The sequence below is a fragment of the Cygnus olor genome, chromosome 8, assembly GCF_009769625.2.
Source record: "Cygnus olor isolate bCygOlo1 chromosome 8, bCygOlo1.pri.v2, whole genome shotgun sequence".
Classification (NCBI taxonomy): domain Eukaryota; kingdom Metazoa; phylum Chordata; class Aves; order Anseriformes; family Anatidae; genus Cygnus; species Cygnus olor.
Genome location: NC_049176.1, coordinates 15,913,898 through 15,926,691, shown reverse-complemented (window position 1 = coordinate 15,926,691; position 12,794 = coordinate 15,913,898). Strand labels below are relative to the sequence as shown.

The window sequence follows — 12,794 nt, the reverse complement described above, 5'->3', positions numbered from 1 at the left end:
TTCAAACAATTACTTCTGTCAGTAAAACTGGTACAAATACAGTAAAATTTTCACATTGTAGAATTTATATACATTAAAATCTCCATTCAAGCATTTGTGCTGGCATGTAGAAAAACTAAGGAAAAGTTATCATTGCCCCACTTTTTATTATTTAAGTATATTGTCTGTTTTTCATTGCTGTATTTTTCTAAATTGACACTGAGTACTTTTTTCCCTTTCAGTAACTTTCTCAGTTTGCAGCAGGGTTCAGCTGTAGAAGGGATGCATCACCCTTTCTGAACCCAGCTACTAAGTGGCAACTCAGGCTTGCAGCTGGTTCCAATCAGAAATAAAAGACATCAGACTGGGAACACAGATGCTCACAATTTGGGGGAGCAGTCAATATGCTGGCGGGCAAGGCTGCTATTCAGAGAGACCTAGACAGGCTGAAGAAAGGGGTGGACAAAAACCTCATAAAGTTCAGGAAAAGCAAATGCACAGTTCAACATTTGAGATGGAACAATCCCAGGCGCCAGTACAGGCTGGCAACAACTGGCTGGAAAGCAGCTTTGCAGAAAAGGATTTGAGCATCCTTGTAGACAGCAAATTCAGCATCTGTCTGCACGGTGCTCTTGCAGCAAAGGGCAACAGCAGGTCAATGGAGGAGAATGTTGCCCTCTGTTCAGCACTTGTCACACCACATGTGGAGCAGTGTCCAGCGTTGGGCTCCCATTACAAGACATGATACAGGAATGAGTCCAGCGGAGGCCACCAAGACAGTCAGGGGATGGAGCACATGACATGTGGGTAGAGGTGGAGTTGCCCAGACTTAAGAATGGAAGGCTCAGGGGAGGCCTTACTGCTGTCCACAGCACATATGGGGAGACACCGTGCAGACAGACCCAGACTCTGCTGGGAGGTGCACAGGGAAAGGATGAAGATGATGGCCACAAGCAGAAACAAGGGAAATTTTAATTAGAATCATAGAATCATTGAGGTTGGACAAGACCTTCAACGTCATCTGGTCCAACCATACACCTACCACCAATGTCACCCGCTAAACCATGTCCCTAAGCACCACGTCCAACCTTTCCTTGAACACCCCCAGGGATGGTGACTGCACCACCTCCCTGGGCAACCTGTTCCAATGCCTGACTACTCTTTTTGAGGAGAAATGTCTCCTAATGTCCAACCTAAAGGTAATGTCTCCTAATTTCCAACCTATTAGTTATTAAAAAGATTTTCCCAAAAGGCATCTACTGGTGCTGGGGATATGCTGGATTCTTAAATTTCTCTAAGCAAGGTGTTTTAATTTTGACCTCAAGACCGCAGTCCCATGTTTGGTTCAGTCATTACTTGAACTCATGATTCAGAGGAGGGGCATCTTGTTTTTTCTGGACATGTTCATTTCCTGTTCATAGATGTTGCCCAGGTATATTTGTACTGTCTTTTAGTTATGGAGGCACACCTGCTCATTTATGATGACTGAGGCAGTACTATTGTGCATGTGCTATACTGAATAGCACATAAACCTTTAATCAAGGTTTTTCATTTGTCCTGACTGTACAGCACGTGTAAGGTTGTTCACAGCACCCTGAATGCTTTGAAGTGCAGTGGAAATCTTGTAAATCAAAGAGACATAGTAACCCTACAAAAAAAAGCAGAAAAATACATCTTAAGGTTCTGCACATTTCTCATTTAATCTGAGTGGAGAATTACTTGTTTGCTCAACAGTTTCAATAAAGTCTCTCAGACAAAGTATGTAGTCCTCCTTCACCTCCAGTGGGACTTGAACAGGGTTTTTGTTAAGCGAATGTGTATTTAAATCCATCTTGTCATGCTTCAGCTGTGGCCCAGCTCAGCCTTCATTCAAGGATCCCTGCCCTGATGCACCCAGCCACTGGCTGAACCCACACAGAGTGCAAAACACTATGCAATTTTTTATTTTCATTATGTATAGAGTGCCAGTGTTTCTTGACATGCAACCTCACATATTACATCTGCTCGAGCAGGTTTTAGATATAGTTGATACTGAAGTCAGTGAGCAACACTGCTTCCTCCAGCTGTTATACCAAAGGGCTCTATGGATGGAAGAAAGACTCCCTTTGTGGTGACGTGCTCCTCCTTTACTGCTATCAAGAGTCCAATGATGCACCAAGAACACGATAGGGAAATGGCAGAAATGTAGACAGCAAGAGTAAGTAAGAAGGGGCTCCGACTGGATGCCACATAGCATAACACAAAGTATTTCATTAGCATAAAGCAACCCTTACAGAAATTTAACACAATGGCCTACTTATTAATATACCTATATCTGTAATATGCAATATCCTATTCTACTTAAGTACTTACAGATTATGCTACAGCACCATTTGGATTCAGCTACACTGACTCAAATATACCTATGAAAACCAATGGACTAATTCAGGTCCTAAACTACTGAGTCACTTAAAAAAGATAATCTCATGTATAACCCAAACCGGAGCACCACAGACCAAATAATAAATGTGACAACTGATCAAACACATTCTGAAGAATCTGAGCTCCCTGGCAACATTTTTAAGAAGTGCTGGACTGAGTTTATATTCCTCTACTGAAAGGTGCACCATAGGGGTTTTAGGCTTTTTAATGCCTTATCCATCTGTATTTGATTTACATTTGATTGTATTTTGATTTTGATTTGATTGGATTGGATTTTAAGTTATTCTACATTGGTGTAGTACTGATCAATGGAGTTATGCTAGAATAAAATAGTGGCGTTGTAGTGCTCTCACTGTGTGGCTGTTCTGTGGCTTGTAACAAGTGTTCTCAGAAATTCCCTAGTTTTAACCCTCTCTTTCAGCACTTACCTACAGAAACAGCACCTGCAATTCAATATATCCTTTGTTAGTAATAAAATATTAAAAATGAAAAAGAACAAAAACAAAACAAGGGAAAGAAACGTTTACAACCCCCAAAAAACTTAGGTCTTCAGGTGAGTTACTGTATCCTTGCTTTGCTACCTTCATGTTGCAGTACCAAGGCAGAACTGCATGAGCTAATGATATGACTGCTTCAGAAAATACTGTGGAGAGTCTGCCATTATAAATAAATGTCAGTAGATATATTTATTGGCATTCTGCAGAAATTTTTACAGCAACAAATTGTAGCCTGCTTGTTCCAAACCATTCACTTAGCTTGGATATTTGCCTAAAACAATTATTATACTGCATCGAAATAGGCATGACAACATACTCTACGTAAAGAATGAATTATTGTTAAGAAGACAGTGGCATAACTACTCTGGATGTCTTCTGATTACAGTTCTCTTGAGGTGTATGGGTTATGAATAAGGAGTTGGCAAGAAACAGGCAAAATAAAGCACAAAATGAAATTAGCACTATAATAGCTCCATAACTTTTTGGAGGAGGGGAAAAGAGAAAAACCCTGTCCCTCCACTGGAATGATGAAACTCCTTATTTTGTGGTATTTATTATCAGATGTTAGCAGGGAACTTCGGTCCCTGACATGACAGCACCAGGAAAGACACTGCTTATAAATTCTTTTCCAGTTCCCATATTTTTCAGTATTTCCAAAGTATACTTTTCCTAAATAAATAATCTGGTTTCTCAAAACAAAACCCTGTATCATCAACACTATCAGACTTTTCTCCATTTTCCCAAAGGGATGCCAGACTTCATCAAGGAAAACACCCAGCAGCTGGTACTAAAGTAATATTTACTACTGGGCGCTCAGTGCTTTGGAAAAAAATGTATGTATAAGTCAGGGCACAAATAATGTCTTAATTGCACTAAAATACACCTGGAGTGATGCCAGAAGGACTGGCAGAGTTACTTCATCTGCCGTCAGTGCTCCAAAGCTGCTCACTCAAGTATGGATCACTCAGTATGGATCTCGACCCTAAGCTTTGCATCTCATTTCTGAAGTACTGAAACACACACATTTTTGGTGTTCCCAGTGTAATTGTTACTACGCAAGACTCCATTTCAGAAGGCTGGCACAAGAAGTAGGTCTACCAGTTTATCTGCTCAGATCTAAAAGCTTCACTCTCAAAGAACTGGGAAAAACTAAATGATGAGATTCTTCAAAACATGTGCATTGGTGCCTTTCTGTTCTTCATAAAGCCTCATCTCCTACAATGGCATCTGGAGGCATTCGACCACAAGTTACTGGAAACTGCTGTGTTTAGTATCAAAGGTAATAGCAACAGAAGAAAATACGTTTCTTATCTACAGAAGATCTCAGAAGGTAGAAAAACATAGCACAGTCCAATGCAGCAGACAGCAAGTATTTGCTGCACAAACTGTGTGTTCTGAGCTTGGCGTATAGTACTTTTGGTCTCGCTGATTTACCAGAACTATCAACATACCAAATGTGGGAGGGAGATGTTAGAAAGTACCTTGTTTTAGAGACAGCATTTATTCACCCACTGACCATGTGGTAACTGCAGCTCATACAAATAAAGTAGATGCATGAGCCTTTTGTGGAAATGTGGCCATCCCAATATTCCAGCATGAGCACCACAACTTTAGTTCACTGCACACTTTCTTTCACTTTTTAGTTTAAAAAAATACAGAACAGTTTATTTAGATATAAATGTTTCTTACTTATCACTAAGAAGTGTCTTGAAATCTTGGGAACTTCTACCTACTAGATTTTTTTTAAAATAGAATTTTTTTCCCAAGAGTCTTTACAACCTTCACTATCCTCAGAGTTGCTATAGCCAAAGCCTCCCCAAATTAGGATGATATTCTTTTACCTCTTTTTCATTGCCAGTTATCATTTCCCATGTCCCATAGTGGCCTTTCTCCTGCCGGAAGAACTGAACGGCTTCTAAGAACGCCTCAACTTCATATGTGGTCTGCTTGAGAAAATCTGAAGGGAAAAAAAAAAAAAAGGTAGTACAAAGGACTTACCCATATATAACCTTTAAAATAAACATCCTTTTTTAATCCATTTTCTTATTCCATGTGCGTCCAGCAGAAATATTTTCCAATCATTTTCTAAGCCTGAGTGTCTGAAGACCTTTGGGGTTTCATTAAGATTCAGAAGCTTAATGTTGCCACATATAAACTATCACAAGCCAGCCCATCTAAACTGATAAGTAAAACCAACATCAGCAGGTATTAACATGGGCCACACAGTAAAAGATAACAGTTTTACAGCAAGCTTTGTATGTGGGAGACTTTGACAAGGCAGTCATTAACACATGAAAGCTCATCCCTTACTTTTATACCTATGAGCTATGTATGATGGTACATGGGCAGACTTTGACAGCAGGTCCTAATGCCAAGAGTTGGGAGTTTCCGCTTCTTAAATTTAAAATAAAATTTTATGAATTTAAGATACTGATAATCATCTGAGTGGCAGCATATTACAGCATGTTGCATGCCCTTGAGAAACTGCTAAACCCTGACTTACTGCTTCCCAGTAATCTTCTATTTCATTGTTTTATTATGGAATTGATGATCAGCATGATTTTTTCATGGGCATATAATAACACAGACCTGGACAAAGTAAGCTCTGTGCTCATACCAATTAAGAACAACATTTCTGACAAAATTGCGTTGCTTTTCCCCGATATTTCAGGCATGTTTAACCACAGATCGAGTGCCTGGTTACCATCCACAGCTACTACGGCTAGATGGCAGCTTGTCCCAAGAACATGAAGATAGACTGGGGGCACTATGCTGTACAAATGGGACTACACCATGGAAAAAAAAATGAAAACAAGTGGCTAAACTAGTTTGCTCTTATAAATACCGGATAACCAGCCATGCAGCAGAAATTATATCTCAGGCAATTTCTTCTTTCCAATCCGCAAGACTTTTGAGATAGTTGCAGTCAACAGTCTCCTTCACATTAAAGCACACAAAACCACATCTAATGAAGGCTGCAATAGCAGTCACACATTAGAACTAGTTTGTCATGATCTGGGGAGAAATCGTCCCTCTGTCTCAAAATGTGGAAAAGCTCCTTAGAGCCATGAGGCTCCTTGACCTGAGTAAGAATTTCAGGCTGAGAAACCACAGCTGAAATACTTCAGGAATTTAAGTGCTGCCTTTGCTGAGTCAGAGTTTTGGGACTACTGTGAGGATTATTATCTTAAGGGAAAAACAAACTGATGGGAGTTCATTGTCACCTCTTCAAGGTTAACTACTTGCAGCCTTGATCAGCTGAAGTCCTATTGTGTGCATGTTAGCAGGGAAGGGGAATGTTAATTCTATCAAAGGTAAGTATACTGCTTTTCAAGATACTGATATGTATAAGCAATTGTTATGTGAAGTCAGAGAGTAAATTCTCAAGCCTTACCTGTCAAGCAAGACATATCTTTGACTTGTTTGTGAAACCTTCTAATGACAAAAGCTTTGTAGAAGGCTTGTATGCACACCAAGGGCAATACAGGGATTACACAAATTATGGGGAATACAGAAGATTAACACTACAGGAATTCCCAAAATGTCTCCTCCATGCATTCTACACAGAAAGGAAAGCAGGAGAAACGTACAACTATTTTACCAATGCTTCATTACTTGAAAACAGCTTTGTATCAGTTACATCTGCAAGGTGGGCAATGAGGTTTAAGATCTCTGTCAGAATTTGCTCTTTCAGAGTTTCCCCTGAAAGCAGTAACTGCTACAGAAAAGTATGCTATACATACTAAGGCACAGTGAACATTCTCACGCTGCCACTTTGTAGATACCATTCCTGTTTAGCAGATATTTGTATGAGATCAATTTCTTCACCCCCACACGTTGATCAATCAAGAACAGCAGGCACGTAAAATCCCAACCATTTATTCACTGCTATCTCCATGATTTGTAGCATTTTTAATAGCAAGTCACAAACCAGGATGTTAAAATACCAGTTTAGGAGTTGTAGAATCAGCCTGTTCACTGCCAAGAGAAGAATGTCCTCTGACAGCAGCTTTGATGAAAGAACAGCACTCCACCTGAAAAAAACGTGTTGCATCTAAAAACTTTTGTCCTCCCAAAACCAAACTCTGAATATTTTGACCAGAAGAGAGCCAGGCTTGGCTGGAGGAAGGGAGATTGCAGCTCCTGCAGCCCTCCCATCGTGACTCACATGTTTTCCTTCTTCGCAGCTGTGCTCCCTCCTAACCAAAAGGGACAACAGACCATCCAAAGGGCTGGATCTTGGACCTGCTGAGGTGACGATTTGCCAAGGCTGACAAGTCTCCCCTCTAAGATCATCAAGTTTCGAACTCTGTACTCAAGGGAGTATTTTCTCTATTATGACTGTCCCTGACCCATAGAAAAGTGGGAGGAAGATGCTAAAAGAACAAGAGCAATTCATTTGAATAGTTCTTGGGAACAATATCAAGCTGTAAATTGCATAGAATCCCAAATCATACATTCTTTCCTATACCAGTAAACACAGGAGAACAACACAATTATGGTAGTCTTACTACAAAAACAGCTCAAAGTAGAAAGGCGGCTTTATCCTTCAAGGCTTACTGTAATTGTTTTAAGCATTTTTTTCTCACTTTCCATAGGAGGAAAGGATTGCATCAGAGATAAGACACTGAACAACTAGATCCATCCAGCATTGGCCCATGCAGAAGCTGTTGGCGATGGAGACAAGACAGAGGCGCATTCATGGGATATGGCTTGAGAAAGGGGAATTGTACCCAAGCTGAAAGGAGCTGCAGAGCACATCCTCGGGGATTTCAGCAGGGAAGAACCAGGGCTTCTGTAAATCAGATCTAGCAGTTTATGACAAGGCTAGAGGACTGAAGACAGATTGGCAGCCAGCTCCATTATACAACGGCAAAGTAAGGAAAACAATGAAGAAGCTGTTGGGGTAGCCTTGCTTACGTGCAAGAGAGAGGACGGTGCTTGGGAGACGGAACCAGAAACTGCAGCTGCGAACAGGGCAGGTGGTAAACCCTTGTGGTATCAGGAACGATTGTTCATCAGCAGAAAGGACAACGTGTGCTTCACTGTGAGGCTTCCCGTTCAAGTGATCTGGCTGGCACCTATTGCCAGTGATGGGTCTGCCCCTGCTGCTTGCAGAAACTGGAGTGTGCCAGGGGAGCTGGGTGCAAAGGCGGTTGTGGGTCATCCCTGTCCGACTCCCACAAAATGCATGGGAGTCATCTGGTGGCGTAGTGTTTTATTTCCACCAGTTCCAGGCTCCTTAGAAGCTAATCTGAGATACAGCACCGCGTTATGTATTTCACAGGTAAAGGCATACGTTAACACACATCACTATTCTTTCCATGGAGCTGTACTGGACTATCACAATCCACTTTCTTCCTTGTGCCATCTATACAGCTTTCAAAACCAGAAAAAGCTGGAAACATCTGCTCTGCATGCATGATGTACCTTATTCTCCTCTGCTCAGGCCAGCTGCTGCCTCCCTCAAAATGGAAAAATGTACTTTTCTTTTGGGTAGCCTGGGCAAGACTGAATACGCTTAGTCTCATTTCTGAAGTGCACATGTATAGCCTTCTTGCTCCACCTTCCTGTTACATCTCATTATGAAAGGAAAAGCCAGGGACAGAAACATTTAATCGTCATTGGACAAGAAGCAGTTAGCAAGCAAATCTTCCACAACAACACTGCAAGCCATAAAGTTTACTGAATGTCCGCCAGCACAAGGCTGGAGAGGCTTTACGGGTACCAGACTCATGCTACGTGCTTAATCCAGGCTCGTCTGCGCTTGGAAAGTTACCCAAACAGCTTCTCCAGCTGCTAATGGATATAACATCTGCATATTTGTGGAGAGCAAATTAAAATTCTCTTTGGTCTATTTGATTTTAAAACAAGAAAAGACACATAGAGACTGTGTTTTAATACCCAAGTGTGGAGTCTAATTTAAATAACAAACACAGATAAGATACCACTAACAATACATTCCTTTTATAAACATAGAATAAAAGCAGTTCATTCATAGAGTAACTGCTGTAAAGCTCCTATTTAAAAGATGGAAGGACAACTGGAAACACACTGGCTTCATAAATCTCCCCACATTTGCATGTCTCACGAAGACACAGCTGAGTTTGTTCAGTACTGCATAAAGGTGTCTAAGGTGTCCTGTAGACGTGAGCTTCCCTGCAGTGTATAAGTAGATTAAAACCTTCCCCCCCACCAAAAAAAATCTCAAACTTTAATTCATCAAAACAATACACAAAAGACCAGACTCCTCAACACCCACTAAAGAGTGCAGTGGGCACTGATGAATTCTTGGTGCCGAACCCTTAACTTAGAAGGCCCCGTGCCCAATTTCAGCTACATCTGATGTTTCTGCCACTGTCAGATTTGCTGTCTCTTAGTGAGGATCTCCAGGCTATACACTTCAGGTCCTGCTCATCATTTGGCAGATGTCTGATTGTATGGGCAAGTAACAGAGGAAATCTTCAGTCTCAAGTTCCTACGTGCTGTCCCATCCCATGACAGGCCAGCTGCGCCTCTGTTTGAGGATAGACGTCTTGCTGGCACATCATTTACAAGCCCTTTGGGACAGAGGATGGGCTACCGGAACAATTTTTCTGGCTTACAAACACTTCTCGTGTGTCTAAAGGCAGCAGTGAGAATTAATTGCCCTGGTGGACACAGTCTCGCCGACAGCCATAGATCGATCAGTCTTGTACCACCGGTCAAAACACTGACTGTGTGCAAAAATTTCTAGAAATAGACTTTGTTATCAGAGATGAGTACCTTAGACCTCCCTGCCTCTAGATAAAATTGTGGATTTTCAGCAGATCTGGACAATAGGAAATCTGTGTTTGACCATTCCTGTTCAAATTTGTTACCTGTATGTATTACAGGCTGCTGCATCAGGTCTCTCGCTGATGATTAATCACTCAGATGCTCATTTTCCTAGTTATGCTTGAGGGGAGGTGCCTCTTTAACATTACATATCCTAACCTGCCATGCTAGCTGTTAAAAAGTGCTTCAATACCCATTTTTATCTGAAAAGTAATACTTACTAGTAAAACTATTCAAACTCATTACTGCAGCATGAAAAAGGAGACTAAAATGGTCATGCAACAACCAGAATGGGAATAAGTGTCTGTAGACACTTGGCATATCATCTACTCACTTAACAAACATGAAGTCAACAAATAAAGTCTTCCGATAAGCAGCAGCACAGCTCATTTCTGTACCTCTCATACAACCGCATGGAAAAGGCCATGTTTGGGAAGCTCAGGCAACGTTTCTGCAGCTCCTGGTGGGACTGCAGTCAGATGTGATAACCAGAAAGCAAGAATTTTCCACCTCCCACAATTTATGGGGTGGTTTTCTCTGCTGGGACACCAAGAGTTCACAGTTCCCTTCTGCATCCTGACTAATCCTGCAAACTGGGACTCGCTCATTTTTGGACGCAGCAGCAGCATTACAGCATGAAGCTGTTCAGAGAGCCAAGGAGCTGCAGTCAGGATATTTTACGATGTGTAAAAACTGAGTATGTCATTCTTCAAAACAAATGCAGTGCCCATATAGCAATCCTGCAAATGCCCTTCTCCCTTATGGGTTTCTCTTACAGTAAATTTATTACTTTTATTGTTAATAATAATGAAGGGGGATATTGACTGTGGACAAAGTGCTTCACCAAATCTAGCTAAACCACTGAGAGTAATCTAAGCTTTACAGCTGACATTTTGCAAAAAGCTGAGGCCCAAAGAAGACATAGATGAGCCAATGCTAAAACAGAATCCAGAAGCCTCAGCTCACAGAGCACAGGTTTTAATTAAAGAAAAGCTGATTCTGACATAATGCCTATCATCTGACTACCAAAACTCAGAAGAAATTCACCCTGGCTTCCTCTGCTTCCTGCAGCACTGACATCGATGTGTATATTCCTGAGCTGGAGAACTGTGTACAGTTTGGTGTGAGATTCTGCATTCAGAGAGCATTACTTTCCATATGGTTCCTGAATTCTGCCTGCAGGTAACTCTGTTTGATAATAGGAGCAATCTGGCATCCAGCAATGGCAGTATTTATACGCGATGATCACATATAGGCCCACAGGTAGGAAGGTTGCCTTGCCTGGCTCCTCCCTACCATCCTCAGTAACTGCAGCTTTGGTCAGATGTCTCTTCCTCACATATGGGAAGTGCTAACAACCTGTTATACTTCTTATTTCCCTCCCATAACACTACAGGACCCATGAATACCTCAAATCTTCAAAGTGACAGACTGACCTCAGCTAAGGAGTGGGGAAGTCAAGGCAGGAGGGTGCTCACTGGAAGGTTGTAAAGATGGCAGAGGAGTCGAGTTTGGTGGATTTTCACTGACTGGGAGAGTATTTGGCACTTACTATAATTCTGGGGATATGAGAAATTAGTAGAAATTGTGTTTAATTTTATATGACCTTACAGAAACATATTCTTGCTTCCTCATCTATTTGGTCAAAGTCTGGCTTAGATGAAGGTAGTGCCAAAACATCTATTTTGTAGGTGTTTCTTGCTGATCCCCTTATGCAGCATTTTCCTGGGACAAGAAATATCTCTGGTTGTACAGTAATGGCGAAGGGCTGTGCTTCTTGTGATGCTATGAACAGAATAGTAGGAGGTGGATAAAGCTCAAAAATATTTGGGATTTTCAGTGTTCTACCTTTGGTTTTAGCAGTCTCAAAAGATGGTGCTTCCACCACTTACTATTTCCACTGGACATTACCCTCAACAGGACAGATTTTATGCTAAGAAATGCAAATTAAACTTTTCTCAGTTCTCTTACCCTTCCGAGTCATCCCCCCCTCCCCTGGCATCTGTTTCTTTCAAATATATTTAGATTGCTGTGTTTCCTCTGCTTTGCATTAAACATGCTCTTTAATTAAAAAAAAATAAAAAATCTAATTGAATTTCTTTTAAAATTCAGCTCTTTTTAAACAAAGGCTGGTAAAAAAGAAAACACACAGCCCAAAACCAGAGGGAGGCTGCTGAAAAAAAAACATCTCTTAGCCATCTCACTACACAGGACATTTCTATCTCTTGTACTGGTACTTGAAGAAAAGCTATTGCACAGTGCCAAACACCAACAGATTTGGGTGAAGGCATCTGGAGAACATTAGGGAATAAGAGATGTTCCTGCAGTTAAAGAATCATTCTGCCAACTTCCCACCACCACAATTAGGGGATGCCCATCAAAAGAAAGTAAATGAACATGACAAAGAACAGTTTCCCTTTCTAAGAGCGATCTATTTAGCCCAGGTTTCCTATAATAGCATTTTTTCAAGTATTTCTGGTAATACCTGCCTGGGGTTTATTTGCTGTGGGTAGGGACTGCAGTGGTTAATGTCTGTTGCTCATACAGTTTCTGTTAATGATGAGCAGTTTTCTACTAGGAGGTGTGTGAGCGATACCATCACACAGACAATGACGGACAAGACACAGAGAACTGCCAAAGAGAGAGCCCAGACCCAGAGTCTGTTATGCACAAGTAAGCAAGACCAACCTATCATCCTGTTATCAGATGGCAAAAAGCAACCATCCAAGTTCTTAGCACATTTCAAAAGTTGTTGCTTGTAAGATATTACAAAAAATTGGTAAGAAAGGTAGTGGCCATCATCTCCAAAAGGCTGAAGTTATGAAAAACTCTGTCTCCCAAGAAACAAACATATGGTCCCAACCCAAAGAGAAAATCAAAGTGAATCCATCTGTCTGAACAAGGGGAGATGAGAAGAGCTAAGGCACTGGACGTCAGGAAAAGACAGCTTGCCCAGGGCTTGTAATGCAGCTACAGCCCCTCCAGAAATAATCATATGAATAAAAGGACATATCGTTTAACTTTACAAAATGGAGTCCTGTCATATTGTTACCCCAAATTGAGATCGAAGTGAAGTATAAT

At 41.2% G+C, this 12,794-nt stretch overlaps 1 protein-coding gene across 2 annotated transcripts in view; it reads right to left on the bottom strand.

Moving 5' to 3' along the window:
• Positions 1–12,794, bottom strand: part of NIBAN1 (niban apoptosis regulator 1) — a 67,070-nt gene that overhangs the window by 14,201 nt on the left and 40,075 nt on the right. For both annotated transcript variants that reach the window (XM_040566461.1, XM_040566459.1), the window contains exon 6: positions 4,739–4,854. In XM_040566461.1, the coding sequence (XP_040422395.1) occupies positions 4,739–4,854 (116 nt within the window). The remainder of the gene's footprint in view (positions 1–4,738; positions 4,855–12,794) is intronic.